Source organism: Numida meleagris, chromosome 13 (assembly GCF_002078875.1).
Source record: "Numida meleagris isolate 19003 breed g44 Domestic line chromosome 13, NumMel1.0, whole genome shotgun sequence".
Lineage (NCBI taxonomy): Eukaryota > Metazoa > Chordata > Aves > Galliformes > Numididae > Numida > Numida meleagris.
The window spans coordinates 15,195,898-15,222,385 of NC_034421.1; the positions used below are offsets into that span (position 1 = coordinate 15,195,898).

General features: G+C 37.5%; 1 protein-coding gene across 5 annotated transcripts in view; it reads right to left on the reverse strand.

Moving 5' to 3' along the window:
• Window positions 1-26,488, reverse strand: part of IQCK (IQ motif containing K) — a 56,120-nt gene that overhangs the window by 28,150 nt on the left and 1,482 nt on the right. For all 5 annotated transcript variants that reach the window (XR_002443280.1, XM_021412156.1, XM_021412152.1 and 2 more), the window contains exons 2-7: window positions 25,517-25,572; window positions 23,640-23,778; window positions 20,645-20,742; window positions 14,786-14,838; window positions 14,576-14,653; window positions 4,866-4,950 (exon numbers count right to left, since the gene is read on the reverse strand). Coding sequence is in view for 4 of the 5 variants with exons in the window: in XM_021412152.1 (XP_021267827.1) it covers window positions 4,866-4,950; window positions 14,576-14,653; window positions 14,786-14,838; window positions 20,645-20,742; window positions 23,640-23,778; window positions 25,517-25,572 (509 nt within the window). In the remaining variant the exon portion in view is untranslated. The remainder of the gene's footprint in view (window positions 1-4,865; window positions 4,951-14,575; window positions 14,654-14,785; window positions 14,839-20,644; window positions 20,743-23,639; window positions 23,779-25,516; window positions 25,573-26,488) is intronic.

The following is a 26,488-nucleotide window of genomic DNA, read 5'->3' on the forward strand; positions in this document are numbered from 1 at the left end:
ATCATCTACCTTGGCACTCACACAATTAGTACCTCAGCGTTAGAGCAAAAATCCAGAATAGATGCAGTCACTCTGACAATAGCAGGCTGTGGTCATGGTAGAATTTGCTCAGACATTGATAAGTGATTATTCTCTTAAAGCCACATTCAGATTATAAAAGAATTATTTAAAATGGAGTTTCTGTTTTTTTCTAAATGATACAGATAGAAAATGCCATTTGCTTTAGGACTTAACGTCCCAGTTATTCAGGCTGAAATTAAATAGCACTGCAGAAACAAGCAGCAATAGGCGTGGCTTCCCCTGGACATGTTTTACTTTCAGGAAGCCGACCGCTCAGATCTCCAGAGAATTTATGTTTATTTTATTCTTAGATCATATGGTAATAAGTCTGCTCTGTGTCTTAAACTCTGTTTCTCTACTACATTACATTCCAGTTTTCACATGTTTTCCTGAGATGCAAAGAGAGCAAAACAGCAGGGTGCAATTTTCCACTTCTTAAAAAAAATATATATATATATATATAGTATTTAGCATATTATATAGTATTTAGTGGAAGTATTCTTTCCACACAGAATTTCACCTCTGTAGTGCAACTAAAAACACAACAGACAGCTGCTGTACTCCAGCACCAGTTTTCAGTCCACTTTGGAGAAGATAACTTGCCATATTTCAGTGCACTGACAGAGCAGAAATACAGTACAAGGTTATATAATCAATACAGACGGGGAAGACGTTCACTAAGTCACTTGACATCAGATACTTCTCAGGCCCCTTAAAATATCCCACTGTACTAATACAGTTCTTTATTATCTCCTATGAAGATAGGAAAGTTCTTGCAATGTGAATATGAATTTAAAAAAAAACACAAAATAAAACATTAATTTATTGTTACTAGTGACTTCTTTCCACAAAAATAAATAAAAAAATTATATCTTCTACGAAATCCATTACATACTATTTAAAAAAATACAATATAATCCCAAACAGAGGACAGTTTGTTTAGGCTTGCAAGAGACATTTTCTCATTTACAGTGCCATGTATGCTTTTATAGAATCCCTAATTCTCTATTTCATTATTTGCACAGGAAAGGGTTAAGGGAATGTTTATGGGACATATAAAAGGCAACAGTAGAAAAAAGACAGGAAGACACAGGAATGACTACCCCTATTTCTAAATATAAAACCACTGGGAAAAAAAATGAAGTGTCCACTTGTAAGTGCAGCCATTTAGAACCTGTATTTTGGCTCGTGACATTACCACAGTGCTCTCTGTATACTGAAAATGAAGATAATGACTCTAAGCAGTTAAAAGGTAGGAGGCAAGCATAGTAGATTCTGTATACTCTCCCTAGATAAACAAAATAGCAAATGTGGTGAAAAACACAGCAAAATACAGGGCTCTGAGATAAAGTAAGGCATAGTCAGACAAAGTCAAATACTCCAGGGTCCCATACGAAATCCAAGTGGGAACATGAGCTCCCAGAACAAAGAGATTTTTAAGAAATGGAAAGAAAAAGGAACTTAAGTATGTCATCTTCACTAAAATAGGTAGTAGGAACTGAACAGAATCCTATCCTTACGTTCTAAATATTCTTTAGAAACTCTAATTTAGCATATTTAAGATAGTTTCACAGAATGTAGTCTATTTGTAATCAGAGTGAAATTCTAGATTAAAAAGCCATGACTCAGCAGGCAAATCTCCAAGTGAGTAATCAGTGGGTCAAGTCTTGTCCAAACAACTGATGTCCCTCCTGTAGATCAGCAGTCCAACTCTGAACTGAGAGGAAGCGTAATATTTCACTTTAAAAACCCAAATCACATGGACAGAATCTACACTTGCTGCAAAGAACAGCGAATATTCAGGTAGCCTTCTAGATCTGAGCCTTCATCGGTAGCCGCATTTTACTGGAAAGGAACAAACGATGTCAGCAGAAGTACAAGTACACTCTGCAAGATATAACGATAAACCTGCTTCCATTCTGAATTAACTTTTGCTTGAGCAATATGTGTACATAAAAAGCTATAGTTTAAGCTTCATAATACTTCAAGATTTACATAGTCAAATACACTGTGTTCTGCAGTAGAGGGGTGAAATACATCTTCCTGAAATGAAGAAGTGCCTGGAAAATTGATACCTACCAGCCAAGGGTTTTCATCAGATATTGGAATACCACCTTGGCCCGTGACAGGTAAACCGAATGTCAATAAAAGAGTACGTGAGAACTAAAGATAAAGATGTTTCATGAAATAGCTGCCAAAAGCCTTATTCCAGCTGCTCTTGCTTGCCTCAAGGAGCCCTCTCAAGATGACATTTTCCTTCTTGACCTCCTCAGAGTACCGAGCCAGACTGCTTTTATATCTCAAATGTGTGTCTCATATATATGCAACAAATGAGATTATCATTACTCCTTTGAAGTACACTGGTTACCCAGTATTCCATTATTTGGTCCTGGAACTAAAAGACTTTTTCTAACAGGAACGGGAAACGGAAGGTTTGAACTAGAGTTTCTTTAGAGCAACCCTTTTTATCTGTAAACCAACCACAAGATCTCAGCAAATCCCTCTTTGCTCAAGAACCCTGCATCTCCCTGGAGGGCAAGCTCTGCACCCAGAAGGCTCCTTCCCTTTCCTGCTAGGTTGCACTTAAAACAGCTAATATCACTTCCTGTGGTTTTCTACTGCTAAGGTCCTAATCTAACATTCTGCCATCTTATCAGTTTTTTCCTGACTTTTAACCAAAAAACTGTTATAAAAGCAACTAGACTGTTCTTTGTGTTTCAGTGTGTGACCCAGTGCTTTTGGATCTAACACTGCTTTGTAGTACAGAATTTAAGTCTTGATTGAACTTGAAACAACTACTCATAAATGTCTTTGTATGAAAGATCATAGCAAAAGCTTTGTGGAGAGCAGTCATTAATTATTATTACCAAAACAAGTATTTTTCTGAAACCTGCACTAGATAAGGATGAATGTACTGTTTCAAATTATCTTTTTATTATCAGAATACTTTTTTCCTTCACATAGAATCCTTATTGACTGACAACTTGTTTTTGCTGATTCCTGTGTGTTTTTGATACTGGCACACGCAGACAGCCAGATGTACAGAAATAAATGAAATATATGAGAAGATGCAATGCTCAGCCAGTTATGCAGTTAATAAAGTCTATTGTCTAGATCAACGTGGCTAACGAAGCATCTCAAACATGGCGAGTTTGTACAAGACGTGTCAGAGAAAATAACCAGCTCTGTTTTCTCATACTTTATATGAGACCATTTACAAATAATAATAAAAACTTACAAAGTTCATATTGGGGTTATTTATATTAAAGTAAATTATCTGAATTCTCCTCTAATTTTTCGGAATCTATCATTACTGCAATGAATTCCCATTTAAACTTAGCGTTCTCTTAACTTACAAGCTCAAAGATAACATATAACCCCATAAAGTAACTTGCTACTAATTATTTTGATTCTGTATTCTCACATTAAGTTTTAGTTTTTAAAAGCCCAAGTTCTTTCATCCCTAATAAGCTAAAGTATGTAACTGCTAATTTTATAGTCTGAATTATTTACATAGAATCACATCAAAGTAAACACTTGATTTTCAATGTCTCTTTTTAATGCTATAGTTTCTCTCTCATTTCTAGGAGTCAGTTTCAAATGACAAATACTATGCTGAACATTTTCAAGTTAACAAAATGAGAAGTGTGCCCTTCAGAACCTCTGGTAGAAGCACAAGGTATCTGAGCAACCTTGCACTGCTCAGCTAACTATTACTGGATGTTTGCCTTTGCAATACTCCACTGTGAGGATGCCTGCAGTGATACTGTCAGTGCTAATTAATGTTAGAGTCAATGCCATCTCTGTTTAGAAAAACAAAAATCAAGGAAAACAAACAAACACAAAGTGTCGTAAAAATCCATCAGTCAAGAAGATCATTTCAGGATATTTCACCATTTTTGTCTGCATGGCACTTTATAGTAGGAACTCTTACGTATTCGTGCTTGTTAAAATAGGACAGAAAAAATTAACAGAATGTTTTATTCTGATTGTGATTTAGAGAACACCAGATGTATAGACAGCTACCTCACTGTCCATCACAATGAGACTATCACTATAGCAGAAGCTATTTACAACCTTAAATTATGATAAAGGCAGTCAAAGACACTTTTGACACATGGATTTCAAGTCCATTTCTTCTAACATCATGAAGATTTTAGAGCCTTAGAAAGAAAGACTTGCCAGAACCTCTTCAGGATTTTCAGAATAATTTATATCTTACCCTCGGCTTAGCAGTACTGTTACACTCCAAAATAACAGTAATAGCCAATTTTCTTCATACCTACTTTATTCGCCTTGCATTTCCCCCTTACACTGGAGACTGCGTTAATGCTGTTTTACTGGTATGGTTTGCAACATCTGAACAGCCTCCATTCCTCTCCAGTCTGGTTTGTTGTCTCAGTGTTACCAACTTTGTTTCTATATGCTTCTGTTTCTGAACAGACCTCACCAATCCTCTTTGTGTGTCTCTACACTCACTCACACGTAACTCTAAATGACACAAAATAACATTTTAGCAACTAGCCAAAGATCAACTGAAAAAAATGAAAATTGTTCAGTTTTTTGAAATTTGAATTACTGAAGATTTCATAAGAAAAACAGCGAGATTACATCAGCGTAAATGCCTGTGAAAAGACTGTAGTCACTAGGCGTAAAGCAGAGCAACATCCAAAGCCAATGAACCATGAGGGTCTCAACAGCTATTTATAGTATCCTCTACTTAAAATTTATGTAAGGATTTTCCCTAGGGCCTTCACAGTCCTACAGATTCAACATCAAGCAAAGTAATTATAGATTATTCTTACCCGATAACCTCTCCAGAATGACTGAATTATTATGCTTGCTTCTTCTTCTGATAGGAAGAAAGACAGAGGCAGTGGTTGCCTAGGACTAAATAAAAGAATAATAATAATAAAATATTTTGTAAGACTGGCCTTCAAAAGTAAATTACTTTATTCTTTAGCAATATGTTTTATAAAAAAGGTTGTTCAAGAGCTTGAAAGATACAATTTCTTATTGCTCTAAGACAAAAGGTGCAATTATTTTTCCTTTAAAATATACCCTGTGTATGCTACAATCACTTCTTCCTTAAAACAATAATATACTACTGGCATATGAAGCACAGTAACCTTTCTAACTCCTCATATGTGGATTCTGAATTGCTACCAATACAGTAGTGTTTGGGGTTGTGGTGGGAGGGGAGCAAGGGATGGTGGAGACAGGTCATTTGTAAAGCAGAGGAGGCTTTAGTGTGGATGTAACAACAAACAATTTTATGACAAATGTTTATAACCTAATTACTAGAATTGTACAACTTAAATATATTTTAGTACCTTCAGCTATGCTATGATTTCACTTATGTGGAATGTACTAAAAATGAAAAAAAAAGATGATTATTGTATGGGCATAAACATGCATCCATACTCAGAAATGTCTGAACAAGCTCTTAAAATGCTGAAATTTTACTTTTGATAATGTACACATGTAGCTTGGAGATAAAAGAAAGGACAGATACATAAAGATAGCAATTAATTTTCAGCCACAATACATGGTAATCTGAGAGCATTTCTGATAACTAAGAAATACCCTAAACAATAATTATGTTTCAGATATCACTAATAAAAACTCAAATCATGATATCAAGTCTTGCTTTGCAAAAGCCATTTTCTATGAATGTTGACTTATTTATCACACACATTGATCAGAAAATACCAATCTGGGAGAAGGAGACAACATGAACTTATATGGCTTTCTTTTGTAATAAATGTAATACAGTCTTTACTGCCCTATTGTTTATCAGCTTCAATGTTGCAATTCATGAAAATACCACTTGTAAAAAAGTGGATTTGGCACCGTGTTAGAATGGCACTAAGAGCTGTTCTCCCTGCATGGGACACAGCACAGCTTTGACTCAGAAGACCACAACGTTAGGAGTTTGGACGCAGCAACCATTTGGATTTAAGTATTAAACATGTTTTTGTCTGTATTAGTATTAAACTCTGTCAGCTTTAATGAAACTAGAGGCATGTGTTACCTATGCAGGAATATTATTTACACTGGGAAGATGCATATACTACAAAGACCATAAGTAAACAAGCTATCCAGTCCTACACTTATTGGCTAGAACACCACCTCTGCCATTTCTTTTGGAAATGTATTTCTAAATACATTACCAGTTCAGGCTAGAAGGCCTGACAGCTTACATTTTCCTTTATTAGTCTCTGCCCTGGTAAGCTTTCTGTGCTCTCCAAGGCCTTTCTCTTAGGGTTTATCTTCACAGAACGAGTATTTCCACACAGAGCACAACCTTGTGCTGCAGTGACTGCACCATTTGGGCCGGCACACTCAGCTGCACTGCTCTCATAATCTTGTCACTTGGCTTTCAGCTTACATTTATTTCCATGGGAAAGAAAAGCCTCAGACTTGTTTGGAAGAGTGGAAATAAGGCAACAATGAAGAGAGTTTCTCTCCACTAAGCAAAACAGTGTTAGCTCTATGAACATTAATTAGCATTTCTGCTGCTCAAGGGAAATTGCAAGTGCGGGAGAAGCAAAGCTTCCCGAGCTAACTGCTTCTCATACTCAGACTTAAAAACACAAAGTTGGACTCTGCTGCTTTGGCTGATAGGCTTTCATTCACTGTTCTATTTTTGATCTTTTTGGAAGCCAAATCTTCCAGTATAAAACTCACAGAAAGACCTACATTACAGAGACCTATTTCACAGCAGTTATATCAAAGACACTGAAGTTTCCTAAGAACGAGTACATCTCTAAGGAACAGACTGAGATTCCCCCTTGCAGGCCAACTATAGCATTCCATTACTTTCATTTTTAAATTATAAAAATGTCTCGTTTATAATCCAACACTAAATTTAAGAAACTAATATGAATTCAAGCAAGAAGTATGGGACTTCATTTCCAGTGTGACAGTCAGTGGCAAATATCAATCACTTCAGAAATATCAATCACTTCAGCAGGGCAGCTTTAGAGAACAAAAGTCATGCCAGGTCCATTTTTGACAAAGGGAATATACACAGTTGGCTTTGGGTCAAATAAAAATAGAGTCTGTGCATAGGTTATTACCCATCAGCACCAAGCTAGGAAAAGACAGAATATGTCACCTGTGGCAGAAGACAGCTGTATGACTCCAGGAAGATTAAAACTGACAGCAAAATGAACAGTAGCTATCTTCTGCTTATTCAGTCTTTGATTATGATTTAAATATCTATTTTGATATATGTATGTGATTTATTGCACAAAGTTGTATCTGTAGAAGAGCATCAGTAAAATGATTTTCCGAAGTACTATATTTTACCAAACATAAATAAAGCAGACACTGACCAGAGGACAGTCAGATTTCAGGAAACACATTTCTTGCTTTCTGCACAATCAAGCCTTACAGATCCTGATCATGTGAGATACTTCTTAATTACACCACATCACACAGGTGGAATTTAGCACCCAGAAGGTAGAAAACAGACTTAATTAAACAGATACATGAGGTACTGGGAGAGGTTCTCACTGATGATGTGTGTCTTTTTTCCTCTTGGAGAGAAGCTGGGCTTCCCAGCAAGCTCTCAGAAAGGGGAGGGAAGAACCTCCGTTACCTTGTCAGCAAAACAGCCAAGCTGACATGGAGGTTCATGGTCCCACTGAAGGGCTCTGCATACAGTCGGTACTGAAACCAGAAACCTGAGCTGTCCTTAAGTTCCCATCTGTCCTACAGATAGATCTGATTTCTTCCTTGAAAAATAAAGGTAAGAAAAAAAATTAATGGAGGGGAATTTTCACTATGCATAATTCAGGATTTGGTAATTGCACCCATGCAGGAGGGAGTGCAGGTAAGTGCAATACCCAGGGGTTTCTCTCTCTTTAGAAAGCTGTTCTCTTGTAATAATGAGGTAACCTGCCAAAGAGGCACCAGCCCCCCCTCTGAAGGCCTGCAAGTTTCAAGATGACAGCCACTGCCACGCCAAACAGCCTGAGCCACTCCACCTTCCATCCGACTGTGATGGTTATTGTTCTTGAGTATTGGTATCATGTGTGAACACAGGCAATGACAGAGTCACTGCAGAATTCCTAATCTAAAAGACAAAATAACAGAAAAAAGAATTGGAAGAAACATATGACAGCAAAAAAAAAAAATTAAAAAAAAAAGAACACGGTGATCTCCTTAACTTCTAAAAAAGGATTCTCATCAAGCCTTAAGTCTGGGAAGTACTCAAAAAAAAAAAAAAAAAAAAAAAAAAAAAAGAGATAGTGGCCTGAACAATCAAAACTATCAAAACGGTTTTCTTTTATATTTCCAGCACTTCTTATTCCAACCCAGCAAATCTAGAAATATTACAGCAGCACCTGCCTTCATGGAGTGCTTCCTTCATGTCTGTGGCAGATGCAACAGCGCAACAATGAAAAAGAATTGTTTAATCTCAAAAAAAAAAAAAATCCAGAATCTTTTCTTACACATACCATTAAGATATTAAGATTATTTACACCGAAACAGAGCAAAACAAAAACAATACGAAGAAGAAAACTGCTAATAAAAAAGGGAGACCAAAGTACCAATTTATCTGACTTGGTATTTAAAACTAATTAGATACATTAATCACATGTTACACTATCACTGCATGAGCCTCACAAGTTTGCAGGGGAAGATTCCCACAGACACTTGACAAAAGTACTCCTGGAACTCTTCCACAGGGCAGACTGAATATGAATGGAGATCTCCCTGTGAAGCATTATCAGTAACAATGCATGGTGGTAAAACATGAACCACTGGTTTTCTTCTGCAGTAATCTAAATACACTGTAATAAGAGAAAAGCATTTGAACAAAAAATTCCTTACCATATATAAGAAAGCGTTTTTGTACATTATATGGAGGGTACATTTTTGAATTGTGAATGCGGGCACAGGCAAATTTGATCTCCTGAAGAAAGGATATGCAAATGAGCAGACATTTTTAAGAGTGACTCCTGCTGACTGTCTGACCTCCTGTCACCTTCTCTAATTACCTGTTCTTTGATACTATCAATAGCTAAATTTAGAATAAATATATATATATATAGACCCCTACTGCCCACCTCCATTCTCTGAATCTTACACAGCTTCACTGGATCACACCTTTGTATTTTGAATAACCTCAAGTGTAGGCAATAGATCATAAACAAGCCAAACATTTCACTTTTAAATCATCCACTTCATTTCTGCCTCTCATGATTTTAACAAACAACAACAAGAAGTAAAGTTAGTATTGATTCATTCTGTATTGGTTTTGATGACATACAATGATGAACAGATCTAATGTAAAATACATGAATGCCAGCTAGGTATGGAACCTTCTCTCCATCTCCATATCCAGAGTGCTGGGAAACCCAAGGGTTTAGAGCTGCAACTTATTTCACTTCCAAGGCATTTAGGAAAAAATACCTTCTACATACAATTTCATTTGGGCTATTGTTTCCTTCTATGCAAAGGCCTTAGAATGGGGGCAATTTTGTGCATCTATTATCATCTATAATTGTAGTAGAAAAATATTACGGAATAATAAAACTATAAAAATGCACTCAATTCTTATCAAAGCGGTCATAATGATAAAATGCACACAACTGATAACACTTTTCTTTTATATACGTATTCATCTATTTATAATGAAAGAAAGATGTGGTAAAAAGAAAAGATGGTGTGAAACTAACAGAGGTTAGTAGGCAAGCAGGGATGCAGTCATCTAACAGAGAATGAGGCAGAATACTGGAATGGTAACAAGAGTAGCAGAAGAGTAAGGAGAAGCACAGCAAGAAGCCAAGGTAAGAAGAATCTTTGCCGTAGGTTCTGTCTGAAAACTAGACTGGCTCTATTCTTCCTTAATATGCAGACCTTATCAGTTATAACGGCAAAACTCAGTTCTCCTTCTGCACACGCACGCACAATTTGTTGTCTCAGTTGTCTTGTGAAGGAAACCACAGACCTATTCCAAACCCACCGATACGAATGGGAAAATTTCCATTTATGTTTGCATACTTTAAATCAGATTTAATATCCTGTGAATATGAAAAAGAAACAGCAGCAAAAACAGTCTCCAATTAGTGCTCAGTAGGACGATTAGGATGGTGTCACAAACCACCAAGACGTTCTCAATTTTTCATTGCCACTTGGACGATCTTCACAGGGAACTTATGACACTGCATCAGGATTTGTAGCCGTAAAACCTCAGTCTCATAAAACACCATTACACAACATAAATATTTTATACATAAAATTTGTGGCAGACATTCTGACAGTGCAATTTTCTAATACACAATTATTTTTAAAGTCAAAATTTTATCCTTCATTAACTTGAATTCTGCCACATTACTGGAATGTCAATTCTTCACTTGGATCCACACAGAATAAAATCCATACAGACGTATTTGTTGGACTTCCCTGTTATAATTAAAGGTGCTGCTCATCACACCAAAAAGTGTAAAGTTCAAATTATTAAGGAAAATTAAAGAGAAAACTTAATGTAAATTAAAGATACACTAAATATGGCTAATCTAGAGACAGACAAGTGAAATAAAACAGTGTGCAGAAAGCAAAGCCTGTAGAAAACGGCACATTAAGGAAAGAAAGAAATCAGTCACCCATGCAAAATTACCCCTATTGGCCATCTGAGAACTGACAATGAAGTCAACTGTAAAGGCAGCTGAGACCAGCAGGCTTTTCTAATTAGAGTACTGGGGGTGGGTAAGGGGAAAAAAAAATGCAAAATCAATGTGTATATATGTACATACAGATATCTGGCAGAAAGCCACCACTTCAGATTTAGTAATCATTTGTAGATATATATGCAATCTGTCCACTTCATTAAAGCAATGATAAATGATTTGCTCTATAGCTGCATATTTGTTTTCATACACACAGACATTGAATCAGGAAATGTGTCCTTCAGAACTGAATATCCAGTAAATACCTCTCCATACAGAAAATTAGGAAATGCAGATAAAACAACCGTTGTGAACAAATGTTTATAAAAGACATCTTCAGTTTCTGAAATCCCTGCAATGTATGCATGCAAAGACTAATGTTCAACAGCCAGAAAAATATGCATAGTTATTCCTAACCTAGAACTATAGACCATTATCTTTCACTGAGTGTAAGGGTTGAAGATAAACTAGAAAAATATAGTCATCTTATTGTGATGGACAGTGAGGTAGCTGTCTATTGTCATTCATTTACCATCAGACTTTTATAAGACTAATATTTTTTGATGCAACTGAATGGGGTTTTTTATTGTTTTCTACCTATTTCTTTCATTAATAGGCTCAAGAAGGTTGGGTAATGATATTTCCATAATGCTCAGAATAAAGACGCAGCCTATCTATGCTAGAAAAGCAAACCTTATGTGGGATTAGGGCATAAAAACAGATCAAGCTCTTAACTTCTCCATGATTCAGTGTATACAGTTTGGTTACTTGTGATTGAACATCTGGAAAATACTGACAGAAGACCATAGTGTTGCTTATTAGCACATTAAACAAAGGACTGCAAAAAATCCTATGCTTTAATTACATTTATTTTATTTGACTATACCAGTGGTGTTGAAAGTAGGATAGGGATATATTCCAGTAAGTTTCCAAAAACTTTTGTTGGTTGCTTGCTAAAACTTCAGTTTTCTGTCCTCTAAAAGGTACAGCTATCCTTCAAGGCAGCATAAATGTTTTGTGCTCTCCTGGGAGTGAAATGTAGATTACCAGCCAGTGTGGAGGCTGCTCCTTCTACTGCTTATGAAATCTGCCTCAGTAATCAAGGAGTCCCAAGGGACAGAACGTGTAGGTTGCTCCAAAAGTAATGCCTCCTCTTTATTCCGCAGAAACGACAACAGATACAAAGAGCACAATAACACCATTTTATAGGGAAAATTCTCAGCTACAATACATTATTTTTCAATATAGACATCACCACTAGCTGTTCAATTTCAGCAGTGATGAACAAGAACCTTCCTTGGCCGCTTCCTACTGCCATGGCACCAACAACCACGTCTGACATCATGGGCCAACATAATGAAATAGGTGGCAGTACTTTTGGAGCAGCCCCCACATGTTGTGAGTGCTATTAGTACTATACAGAGCACAGGGAAGACAAGGTAAGTATACGTGGGCGTATATGTACTGATATCACAGCAATTACTGTAAATACTAAAGCTGGAAACAAACCTGAAGTAATTTTACAAGTTTCCTCACCACCAACAACCAACTTTTGAGGCAACAATGTTCACATCTAAAATTCCGGAAGCTGAGTTTAGGACTCCTTCTAAAGGAAAACTCAGCTGCAAAATCTCACTTAGAAACACATCGTATGGGGAGTGAGGCTCATAAGACCGTGGCTTTGACTATTCTTAAAAAAGAAAAAGAAAAGCTGCAAAGAAGAACTGGAGGCACTGGAGGAGAGCGAAAAAAGTCACAGTCAAGTGTGGAATATATTAGAAAAAAAAGGTAAAAATTACATTTAAAAACAGAAATGGCAATAAAATGCGTAGATTCAATTACATTTGAAATGTTGTGTCCAGAAAGACACGATAACAAATTATTTATTACATATTCAGAAGGACATAATAATAAATTCTTATTTAATATTTCAATCTTTCATTTCACAATAATAATGCTTACTTCATAAGCAATATTTGTTAAGAAATCTGTAATTTTAAGGTGTGTTCACATTAAGTTCCTTTTCAATAAATTATTTTTGAAGGCCTAATTGCTCAGAGGATTGAAGACCAAGTGCATATAAATTTAAATAGGACTTTGACTCGTCAGTGTCCTTGTGGAGCTGTCACTACGTTATTTAGGAGCACAAGTCCAAACAGAAGCTATGAGTCATTCAGGCTGTGATTCCACAGTGTATTTCTCTTGTTGGCAAAGCTGACTTAAGCAGTTCCTGCTACCACCTCTACATCTTACCGGCTCATTTGCTCTCTTCACCTTGGCCCGAGCCCTTCATTTTAATCTCTCATTTGTGCCAATGCAAAGGATTGTTTGACTCCCAAGTGAACCAGACTGGAGAAATTATCGACATTTTTAAGAGCTATACATACTCCTCATTTTTGGCAGAGATATTTCTAACTCAGAGGAGGATCCTGGTCAGAATAACCAAGCATCTTATCAAACACGGTGCTGTTATTTTGACTAGAAGCAGGTTTGGGTGAAGAACAGGAGAGAACAAGGAACAATCTAGGTTAGCTTTACTTCTAGGAGGAATGTTTGTAAAACTGTGAACTTAGATATTTATGTATAGATATCCATTCCAACAGTTCAGTGGTATCAAAATTGTCTTACTGTCAATACATACTATTAGTATGCTTAGGAAATTAGTATGACAACCTCACTGCAGTTCATAATCAGTTTCCCAACTCCAAAATCACTGCCTTAAGCAGGAATTTTGTTGGAAAGACCTAGTGATCTAGAGAACGGAAGTGTTAGAAGTGCCCCACCAGTGACAGGCTTGAACAACAGTGGCTGGGCAGTATGATATAGTAATTATTACCTGAAGGTAACAGAGTTGAGATGTAATGGGTCACCCTCCAAAGATTCCTGTACTACAGAAGCTTCCTACACAGCTTTGATGACATGACTATCCTTAAGATAGCCAGAGTTAACTGTCCATGCCTCAGTCACCAACTTGCTTCCAAAGACCAGAATAGAGGAACTTTCCTTTTGCTGGGTCAGTGATTCAAGGATCTAAGTTTTTCCAAAGGATTTTGTTTTATGTTTCATGTTGTGTTCAAGAAAGCTCAACTTTCACTTACATAGCACAATGACTCAAACACGTTTACAAAGACAATCATCTCTAAGTTTTCACCAGCTACCAATCTACTCTCCAATTAAATTTTCTAACAGAAAACTTTCTCCTAAATCCGACCATCGTAATTTCTTTATTCTCTCACTGTGGGCTATACTTTTCTTCTTTTTTCATACAACGGCAACATTGTAAAACAAACTGCAACCTCAAGAACAGTAACAATTTTTTCAAAGCTGTTATGTAGATGGATTCTACAGGAATAATGAGGAACCTAGGGTTGAGACTACTGAAACAAGTGCTCATTTCTCAAATGTGAAGTCATAACTATGGGCATAAATGCATACTAACGCCAAGGATTATTACAAGTATTTTTAAAACAGCTGCTTACAGTTAGAGGAAGAACTTCTAGACTGTATTTCCTCAAAGATTTCCACTGTAGGAAGCAGCATTAAAAACATTGTTTTGTTCCTGAATAGAGTGATATTCATAATACTACCAGATTATTTGAATGTCCTGCTCTGTGCAACATTTAATGTTTAAGAATTCTAAACCAATCTATCTGTGAACAACCCTAATACAAAAATACATTGTAAATAATGCACTACCAAGTTAGAAAGTATCACATAGTTCAAGTAGAGGGTATTTAGAGTGGAAAAATATGATGTACTGAAGCTATATTACATTTTTGTAACAACTAGAGGAAAAGAATAAAAAGAGAAGAGGTTACTGTGCAATGACTTACTGGTCCTTTAGCCAGCCGTTAACAAAAGGGATGGAAAAGAACTCTGTGAATGACTCATCTTTCCTCCTTGGGTTGTGGCTGATTAAAAAAAACACACAAAAAAACAGAAAAATAAAACAATTCATATTGAAGAGCAGCTATTCCATTTGGAAATTAATGTCTTTGAATCACTGGACATAATATTAACAGTAAAAGCCACGATTAACTTACTTGTATAACCACTCCGTTAGGAAATCACAGGCAATAAATTTGGTCCTTTTTCTCTAAAGACAGAAGATAGTTTCAAATTATTTATTAGTCACACGTTTTTACTAGTGGAGAGGAATAGATACTAAATTGACTGATTTTATTAAATAAAATATACGGTACGTTACTCCGTCTCCTTAAATATTCTATTGCCAACAGTCAGCGGTTCAGACAAAATTTTAGACCTTTTGTGAAATGCCAAAATGTCAAGTGATAATGTCAAGCCACGTGAAAAAATGAGTGAGAAAATTTTACATACATTATCTTGATACTCACTGTAGTACAGCTGAAAGAAATATCTCTGAAGGGTAATCTTTCTTAGTGGCAATATCATTGCAAAGAAATTAACAGACTCATATATGAAAATATGTTGTAAATTACTTGCCATTTTGTTCAAAGGTCTATTATCATAGTTAAAATACTTCACTGTTTCCAAGGGTTTGAAAGAACATTGATGGAATATTGCTTCCTCTTGCACAAAGCAAACTTGAAGGTGTTGTGCATACTTAAGACACACACACGACAGCATATTGCATGGCTGCTCACACAAAATCACCTGCTGGGTAGTGCAGAGGCAGCCTATAACTGCAGACTCATGCAGCCAGGACCTGTTCAACTGGACTGCACTACATACTATAAAATATCTTTTAAGATCAAAATACCAAGCATGAATTTTGATCAGTATAGAATTAAGGCATGTCTTTTCCTAGAGGTTTCCTCTCTGCATTCCATCCTTGCAAATTAAGTGTATGAATGACTACAGGTGCTTATTCTTCTTTCAAGAAACCAGGTATGGTTTCATGGTATGGAAAACACAATCTAGACTGCAAGTCAGAACTAACTAGTGTGTTCTTGATCCCTCTTACACAAGATGTGTTACAGACACACACGGCCAGAGAGTGAATGATAAAAGACATTTAGTCACTGTCAAAGAGAGAGAATCGGTACTTTATTAAAACAGCAGCCATTTAGAAGAAAGAAGGCCTATTCCCATGCAGAAGGTAACACCATGTCAGATGGGAGATTCAACTGAAATTACTACTTTTCAGGAAAACAATTCACACTGGTCAAAACACATTAGTGAAAACTGTTAGATGTCATGAAAGAGGCTGGAGCCTTGAATAACTCTAAGAAATGAAGGAAATAATGCCACTTGCTAAGAAAAGCAGAATAACTATGCATTTGGAGATTTAAGGCATGAAGGAATACTTTATTCTGTGTACTATCTTCACACATCTGTACTTCTCCCCGCGCTGCATGAATACAATGAAAAAAAAGATGGGGGGATGTGAACAGCGAGGCAGAAAAGAAGTGGTGTAATTCTCTCAGGGTTTGGGATCTAGCACATGGCATAGAGGGTCACTTTGTACCGCAGCCACAGGTGAAGTGGATGAGAAAAGTTCCTTGAGCTGCTGACTGCACAGTGAAAGATGCAGGCTGGTCATGTAACTAGGGGATGACAACAGTGAAGTTCACAGATGGACAGCACGGCACCCCTAGATAACATGCCAGAAAGCACCTACTTTTCTAAGTAAATCTTAGCATAGGTAGACATACAGTTAGTCTTCCACAGAAAAGAAAAAACTGCTTTAAAGATAAGTGGAAGAACAGAATGAGAAGATTGCAAAACACCTTTCAGTCCTGAACCCCATGTTCCTTTTCAGGATTCACAACAAAAGTTTTGGGGTTCACGTAGAGCTCCATTACAATGCTTGGCTGCATAGAACATGTATGTCTCTCCAAGGAATTTTCACACTTATCAGGATAATAACAAACACTGCTCCTAGAAGACAAACACCTAAGTTTTGAGAAACCAACACCCTTTACTAGAGAGATTTCTGTAGCTTATTCTACATGATGACTTTTACTTGAATGGAATCTGAAAACAGTGTTTGATTGTCCTTATGTAGCTATCCCAAGCCCAATACAAAACCAGGTCCATTATTTAGTGAATTGTTTCCAAGACCAAATTCTATGCTTTGTCAAGAAAATTAAATTTAATCTAGCATTAGTAATTTAATCTGTTTTAAGTTCCTTTGCAATGGGAAGAAAAATGATCAGAATAATGCTGTCAAAACAGTTAACAGTTAATCAAATTCATCTCAGCCTATCCTTGTCAGATTCAGTGAGCTTATCAGAGAGGAATTCAGTCTAAGTCCTTTCTTTTCACTTTTTTTCTTTTCTTTTCTGCCAGGAAACAGCTCACTCTGCTAGTCAATTAAATCTTTAGTTGCACAGCAGTCAACATTTATAGATGGGAAAGAATGACATAAATTGACCTGTCTTTGACACATTCCTCCTATGCTACATGAATCAAGATAAACACAGGAAATATCTGTACAATGTGCATTGTTAACCTGCAGATGTCTTTATTAACTATTTATAATCAGAATTCATGTTCCATTCTTCAGTGTGCCTGGTAAAAATCACGCAAAAATACTGGTGATCGGGCGATTGCAGAGTTATCAGATGATCTTCTTCCATTCGCTTTCCCTCATTTAATATATTTTAAAATATAATATATTCCATGCAGAGTCTGCTACAGCAACCTCTTTCTGTGATTGCCAACAAGAAAGAAAAATCACAGTTATGAAAATAAAAATGTTTAAACCTTGTTCAGTCTTAATTTTGAAAAATGAATGCATTACTTAAGTTTCATGAAAGAAAAGATTTAATAAAATATCTTTCCCCAGAGACATTTGAAAGCAGACAGGATAAAGCACAGGACAAATTACAAAAAAAAAAAAAAAAAAAAAAGAATTCAGCAAGGGAATGTACTGGACAATCTTATAGGTCTCTTTCATCTCTCATTCAAAAATGAAGCTCCCGCAGACTGCTCCCAGTCCGTTTGAAGCCTGCAGATATATCTGGCAGCTGGCAGTTTTTCTAGGGTTTTGCTTTTCAGATTTCTCATGTGCACTCAGTATATAATGCAAAGAAGCCTATTACAAATGAAATGTTTAAGTCATTCTATCACTTTCCAAATAAGATCTTGCAGATTGCTTTCTTACGCAAATGACCACTCTCCTTTTCTGCACTTCCCTTCCGATTCTATAATTCTTCCTTTCCAGACTGGTGTCTTTTCTGATCTCTTCCTTGGGTTCCTCTGTTGGTCCCATGACCCAAACTGCCTAATCCCATTTTCAATCTTCTTCTTCAGTCCCTTTAAAACATGAAGACCTTCAGTCCCTCTCATCAACAATCCGCTCTTTGCTCTCCCTCACCATTCCCTCTCTCTTCCCCCAGGCTCACGCAGCAGTGACTGCCATCATTTCGACTATTCCTCTCTTTTTTGCACTGCTTCTTCCATTTATCTTCCACTGGTTTATTCTATTGGAGCTGCCCTTTGTAAAAGGGGCTTTAATGACTCATGTCTCGCCAGAATTCAAATCCCGTATTCTGTTCTCATCCTTTACAATTTCAGTTACCTTAATCACAATTAATCATGTTCCTCTCCTGTTCTCTCATGAATTCCACGAATCTTTTTACTCTTTGTTCTCTTCCTATTTTTGAAGCTACTTCTGCTGTGTTTATCACAGGAACTCCCTGCCCTCAACTTTCTCTGGGCTTTCTAAGGGTTCTGTTTTTTATCCTAAAAATCAGTATCAGCCATTGCAAAAACCACTTTAATACAAGACACGGCACAGTTTTTTCTTCAAATTCATACAGAACAACATATTTCTTATGAAACAACAGTACAATTAGAAATTACGCGTTTAAGTCAGAAAAGGAAACAGAATGTCCAAGTACAAACACCTGGACAGTAATGGAAAAGAACACAAATATTCATTTATATGGCAAGGATCAAGAGCTATTGTTTTACTAGTTATTGTTCAAACAGAGAAGGAAACGATGCCACAGTGGAAAATGATCATCTGGCATAAGCTTGCTTTCCTAAACTTCCTTCCCCAATAGCAGAATTTCTCCATATAACAACAAGAACCACTCAGTGTCTTTATGATAAACTGTGCTAATTTTTATGATGTTTCTAGATATTTGAAAATAATTGCTTAAACTTGGCATTTGATTTTTTTTAAGTTTTCTTATAAAGCAATACATGGAAGCATACAAAAATCTATTCTGAGGACAGATACTTTCCAGAATATATACCACTGAACCTCTGCAAAATATCTCAGATTAAAAACAGACAAGGTAATCTTAGATTTAAGCTGAGTTTTAAAACTGAAGTATTTCTAAGAATTCCTTTGTATTATTATTAAGTGTTGCTTTATTGCCTTCAAAAATATGTAATACCTATTTAGGACTGTATTTTAAGGCAGCTTCAAAACACAATTTTGTTTGTTAGATAACATCTACTTCCTTTAAAAAAATCTGAATCTATATACATTTCATTAAAGTGTGATGAATAATATATATGTTCAATTTGTTTTTGGCCAGATAAAGTAAAGGTGATGGCAGGAATAATGTACAGAGATGTCATGCCACAATGACATGTACGCAGGCCACCTTCTTATTTCACCTCTATTAATCACAAATTACAAATACCTATAAGCATACCTATTAAACCAATCATTTCTCAGACAGACACAAATCTTGTGAAGACAAAGCAAAAAATGGAAACAACTTGCTGTTATTAAAAGTACAGATTTGGATTTGAAATACAAGTTTGGGGTGTCCAACCAAGCATGTAAAGTGAATTTTTGGTAAGTGAATTAGTGAACTTCTGGCTGTGCTAAGCACATCTAGGGCAATGGCAAACACCGCATATGTAAATTTTACAAGTTGTTCCATGATGTCTGTTATCACATACGCATGTACCTATAACAGGAAGTCAATGTCAGTAGTTGAAGTGGAGGTACATCAAGACCTCAGATGATTATTAACCCACTAGTATTTCAAAATCATCCTCACTTAGCTTTCATTTTTATTTATAACCCAACAGCACAGACTGTATTCCTCAGATATTTATCATGTACAGAAGGGAGATCGTCATCTATATCAATTACTCTTTGCACGATGAAATTGCAAGTAAGAGGAGGCTCAGTTGCAGGAATAAAAATATAGAGGAGGTAAGTATTACCATGAAAAGTGTTGATGACAGGCAAAAAGTAGGAAAGAAATTTTTTAAAAAATTACTTCCACAGCTGGAGAAAATAGCAGAAATGATGCAAACCCAGCACCCCTCAGTTCCTAATATGTTGCTGGGGGTCTGGGAGTTAGGCTGATACAGTGAGCTTTCTCTTGCACTGGTTCTAACGTACTCTTAAGTATCCCCTATGTACAATATGGAGTGTCTCTCTAGGTACATTTACACATACAGAGACAGAAGAAATACAAAAATATACATAGAATATTCTTAAAGGTACAATTTTTATAAGCTCACCAGTGCTGAATACTCTGCTTTTCACTTAAATGGAATTAATTTATACATAATTTTAAAAACCTAAAATAGAAATTAAACTTACCTTAGGATGTCAGACCAGCAAAAATAACTGAGTAATGAAATGAACTGTATTAAGTAAACTTCAAGTTCCTTATGCCTCTGAAATGAGTGATGCATAGTAATCTGGAATGAAGCACGTTTCTTTAAAATACAACACAACTTTGGCTAGATGTAACTGAATATTTAAGGAGAATTGGGTGCAAATAGACATTGGCGTAATGATGAAGTGTGTGTGGTATGCAATCTATTCTGGATCACCAGATGAAAAACTATTCCAAGGAAACTAGATCCAAAACAACTCATTATATGTTATTTCATATTAATGTCATCAGTTTTCACGTAAACGAATAAAGAAAAACAACTGTGAAATAAAAGGCTGTAACTTCCTGACTGATCTGAACTGAAAACTAAGAACTAACCTCAAAACACTTTTCCTTCTTTGCTTGATGCAGAAGTTCAGTCATTCCGGGTAGGAGTACTGGAAATATGTAGTACTCTAAATATTCTTGAGGAGAACCTGCACAAAACAGTACAGCTTTCACTTACAGACAAGCACTTAAATTTCACAAGGACAAACACTAGATAACATACATGAAGTATAAGTCATTTTATCAATATCACTGCAGCTTGAACTAAGTACAGATTCTCTTAACTTTGATACAGTCACAGATCTGTCTTCCCTTTCTTCAGACAAGATTACATAAACTTCAGTAAATTTCAAACCAAGGGTGCATCAACACTGCACACTGCAGTGTGCCTCGAAGATGTCAGACTAGTGTAAAACTCAGACATCAGAAGCAGTTTAGCATGAGGAAATGAGGAGCAATGTGGACTGATTTACCCCGACAGGAAGAACAGCAAATGTGCCTGCACTGCACTCAGGGCTCTTAGAGCCAGACCTCTTTTGGGATCTGCACTCATGCTCTTTACAATCTCCTGTAACAGAGTCGGTTATAAAACTGACTTTCTAGGCAGAGGAGGAAAAAAAGTCGTATTTTAGTGGTGCTGTGATTTCTCTCCTAACTACTTCCTACTCACCAGATCCCTCTGAATCTGAACATTAATCCACACACATTGAAAGGGCTGTCTGGGCTGGCATCTCTCTTGTTTATGTTTGCACCAACAGTACATTGAGCTCTACTTGCCCTATTTCTTGTGTGGTCATGCACTGAACTCCATGCAAAAGAAGGCAAACAAACTAACAAACAACAACAAAAAACTCACAAAAAACAACTCAGTGGATCCATTGTATTTGTTCTACATAAAGCCTAACGGCTGTACACTTTCCAAGAGACCCACGCTGTCTCCTTCTCAGCTTTTCCCCACATCCCCGTCTTCCCTAACAGGATTTTCCACCACCAACTTATAAACTGGTTAAGGTGAAGGAGCCTTCTGTCTCCTCTGATGAAGACACCATACGTGTAGGAACTCAAGTTCACTGGGCCTGTGGTAACAGGGTGCATGACCCTATATGTAGCCCTACACTCGGAATGGTGAACAAACCAGAACCTGTCAGGATCTCAGAGAAGCAGGGATGACTTATTAGCTGAAGTGATGCCCTCAATTTAAAGCCAGACTGCCTGCCATACAGTAAGTATTCTGGTTTTAGTGTGTTTGATAACGATTAAGTCATAGACATTTCTTCTTCTGGCAATACATAGCTGAAACACTAAAAACATACCATTACTTGGTAAATTGGTAAAATGTTAAAGAAATTGATAAAGATGAGATAGAAAAACTCGAAAGCTATTTCCACTATAATTTGTAATCACTTGAGTAAAACAATATTTTGAAAGCAGTTTTCAGATTTAATTATCTGTACAGTCTATAGATCCTAATTTTGCATTATTTATTTAGAAGCAGAAATACTTGTCCTCTGATCTAACTGGTCAAATAAAGTCACTTTTTCAGAAGACTTTAACAGCTTTACTACTACTACTACTACTTTAACAGCTAGACACTGCTACTAATTCCTAATGCATGTACATTCGAGCTCCCTTCACCTGACAAAGAGGCCAAGCTGGCTCCCACACACAGACCAGGGGAAGTTCCACTTAAGAAGAGGTGGTGTAACAGTTAGCACTTCAGCTGTTAGATGCACTTTTTTTTAAATGGTTTGAACTGTTAGCACTTTGACCAACCTCATCTCCTTCTGTGACCAGGTGACACGCCTGGTGGATGACAGAAAGGCTGTTGTTGTAGTCTACCTGGACTTCAGCAAAGCCTTTGGCACTGTCTCCCACACTATTCTCCTGCAGAAGCTGCAGCCTGTGGCTTGGACAGATACTTTCTTTGCTGGGTAAAGAACTGGCTGGTTGGCCAGGCCCAGAAGAGTGGTGGTGGATGGAGCTACACCCAGCTGGTGACCGGTCATGAGTGGTATTCCCCAGGGGTCGGTACTCAGGCCTGTCCTGTTTAACATCATTATTGGTGATCTGGATGAGGGCATTGAGTGTACTCTCAGTAAGTTTGGAGATGACACCAAGCTGGGGGAAGTGTTGATCTGCCTGATGGTAGGATGGCCCTACAGAGAGATCTAGATAGGCTGCATCAATGGGCTGAAGCCAAGCTTATGAGAATCAACAAGACCAAGTACAGGGTCCTGCAATTCAGTCACAACAACCCTACACAATGCTTAGGGCAGAGTGGCTGGAAAGCTGTGCAGCAGAAAAGGATCTTAGGGTGCTGTCAACAGCCAGCTGGACATGAACCAGCAGTGTGCCCAGGTGGCCAACAAAGCCAGTGGCATCCTGGCTTGTATCAGAAATAGTGTTCCCAGGACAGGGATGAGATCATCCCTCTGTACTTGGGACTGGTGATGCTGCATCTCAAGTGCTGTGTTCAACTCTGGGCTCCTCACTGCAAGAAAGACATCAAGGCCCTGGAGTGTGTCCAGAGAAGGGCAACAGAGCTGTGAGGGGGCTGGAGCACAAGTCTTATGGGGAGCAGCTGAGGGAATGGGATTGTTCAGTCTGGAGAAGAGGAGGCTCAGGGAAGACCTTAGTGCTCCCTACAACTCCCTGACAGGAGGTTGTGGCAAGGTGGAGGTTGGCCTCCTTTCCCCAGTGACAGCGATAGGACAAGAGGGAATGGCCTCAAGTTGTACTAGAGGAGGCTCAGGCTGGATATTAGGAAACATTTCTTCTCTAAAAGAGTGGTCAGGCACTGGCACAAACTGCCCAGGGAGGTGGTGGAGTCACCAACCCTGGAGGGGTTCAAGAACTGTGGAGATGTAGCACTCTTGGAGATGGCTTAGTGGGCAATATGGATGATAGGTGGATGGTGGGTCCGGATGGTATTAGAAGTCTTTTCCAACTTCAATGATTCTGTGATGAACTGCAGCCAATGACAAACCCCTGCCAAATGCAAGAAAAATATTCACAGCGGAGTTCAAGGTAATATACCCCTACTTACACGTTTTTGGATCCGGTGCTTCTGGAAGGGAGGCTGCCTCGGGTATGGGAAGCAACTGTTGGACAACTGCATCAGCTGCAGGGGATGGGTAAAACTGTTCTGTACATAATGGCTGCAACATTCCTGCTTCCAAACTCACCTGTTTAAGATAAATGTAAGCCATATAAATATCCCAATCAAACTGAAAGAAATGTAGAAACCAATTCAGCACGAAACACTACAAGGTCAGTCAGTTAAAAAAAAAAAGAAATTCTAATTTCTAAATCAAATATTAAATTATTTCCGTATTTTCTGCATACTTAAAAAAAAAAATTCACTTCAAATTTTTTGCAGTTCCCATTTAAGTGAAAACATCCAAAGCTAGGAAAAGGTATATGATTGTTTTTAAAAGAAGGTGGTAAGATATCATAATTTAAAAAATACTTTTGCCATTCTAAAAAATAGTAATTTTTTGAAAATCAAAATTTGCAGTGTTTTATGAATAAGTATTCTTCCACTCAGAAACTTATATATCTGTTTCTGTCTTGCTCAGAGGTTCTAATATTCACCATTTAAAGGAAAGAAACAAAGCGCAAGCAGATAAGTTCAGAACAGGTGCAAATTCCAATCTTAAGTTTCTTCATACAGGAGCAATTACAGATACCACAAAATAAAAGTAGTCCACAATTCTACTTATGTATTTAGGAGTACAAGAACTGCTACAGTGAGCCGGGAGAGTACTTTTAGCAGACTGTGAACTACACTTGTTACAGAAATTCAGATACCTGCTATTATATACGCAAGAATGCACTACCACTGTATTTGGTATGAAAATGTGGGGTGAAAACAATGTCATCTCAACAGTTTCCCTTTGAAATTCAGCTGGATTTACGAGTTACTGAAGAGCAAGTAGTGGGCCCAGGCACCGCACGTACAAGACACCACAAGATAGTAACCACAGTATCATATGCAATGACTTGCACTGACATTTGCAAGATACATAAAATGATCCTTCAGGAAATTTAAAAAAGTACACATCAGCATAAAAAGGCATACTATTACATTCTGGCATTAAATGCTCAACTGTGTCAGTATATAACGCCCAGACTCACGCATGCTCTAAGCAGAGTACACAAATGAAATTCAATAATGTCCTGTGATGAAGCTAGTTTCACTTAAGGAAACATGGTACATCATATAAAGGCCTAAACTTACCAAGTGTCAGATAATTTGAATCAGAAAATCTTGAGTTTTAAAGTAAGAAAGTAACCTAAATAACAGTGTAATAAGACGATGCCTAGTTTAAATGAAGGTTAACTCTGTGATGGTTAAAATAACTAATTTTGCTGCTTACAGAACTGCTGAGGAGAGTTAAAAGGGTTCGCTCTTGTCTACTGCTTCTGTCTGCCAAACTAGTTTTCCTAGACTGAATTTACTTACAAACAGATTTCAGACGGCTGTGATCGAGTTTAATTCCTCTGACTTCAATGGTCACATCTAAGTGACCAACCACATATGTGAAACTGAGGCGTAACTCCTTGGCAGCGCTTGCTCCCTCCGTTTCACACATCAGTGCTGGGTCTGCCTGCACCACCAGCAGAAGGAGATCCCTGCACACTTCTGCCTCCCTCCTGCGAAGCCAACAGCTGAAGACAAAAGACAGCAGGCCGTGCACAAACACAGCTGCCATCTAATTTTAGGAGAGCACTACCCAAGTTGCTTTAAATAAAAGCCATGATTTGGAATATTGCATTTGTTGATTCACAAAAGTTGTTTACAAAATGATGTAGTTCTGTTTTCACTTTGTGAATGAGTCTTCTCTGTGGGTACCTAATTTTCCTGTTTCGTTATTTAAAACATGACATCTTAGGAAGATTATGTACATGAACTATACTCACAGATTTCTGTGCTGATTCAGGGATATCTGGAAATGGACACTGTTCTGCTTCATACTCTAAGAGTAAAAAGAAGTACAACATTTACATGAAAGACTTTAAAAACACTTACTTTTATTCTAACCAAGCATTACTCTCCAAAAGTCTGTACTGTGGTTTGAAACAACAAAGTCAGTACACAACAAGTATTTGTTTAATATGGGACCTGATGTGCTAAGACAAGGCAAAATTTTGAAGTCTCTTGTTCTGATTTTAAGTCAAGGTTTTCAGCAATAAAAGAATCCCCTATTGGGAAAAAGATTTTTGACAAAAAAAAAAAAAATTTAATGCAGATGCTCACGTGGTATCAACCACTGGTTTCACTCATACACAGCACTGCTTTTCAACTTCCCCTATGTTCCTCTATGAGCGATCAATTCCCCAGGACATTGCTAAGTCCTATCTTCTCCACTTCCAAAAAAAACCAATGCAGGAGCAGCACGTGACCCATTGAAATTAGAGCAAAGCAAGGTAAGAAAAATAACCAAGAATGGCAATGGATCTGATAGGGACACCAAACCCTTCCAGGTCACACAACACAAAGGGCTCTGACAGACGGAGCAAGTGGGGTCACCGCTCCTCCGTTATGGGAGGTACCACATCACTCCTCTGTTATGGGGTGCACTGCACCTCTGCTCTGTTATGGGGTGCACTGCACCTCTGCTCTGTTATGGGGTGTACTGCATCACTCCTTTGCTGTGGGCTGTACCGTATCGCTCATCTGTTACGGGATGTACTGCATTGCTTCTCCATTATGGGGTGTGAGGCATCGCTTCTCTGCTATGGGGTATACTGCACTGCTCCTCTGTGATGGGGAGTACTGCATTGCTCCTCTAATATGGGGTGTATTGCATCACTGTTGCCTTATGGGGTGCACTGCATCACTTCTCCATTACGGAGTGTACTGCATCGCTCCTCTGCTATGGGATGTACTGC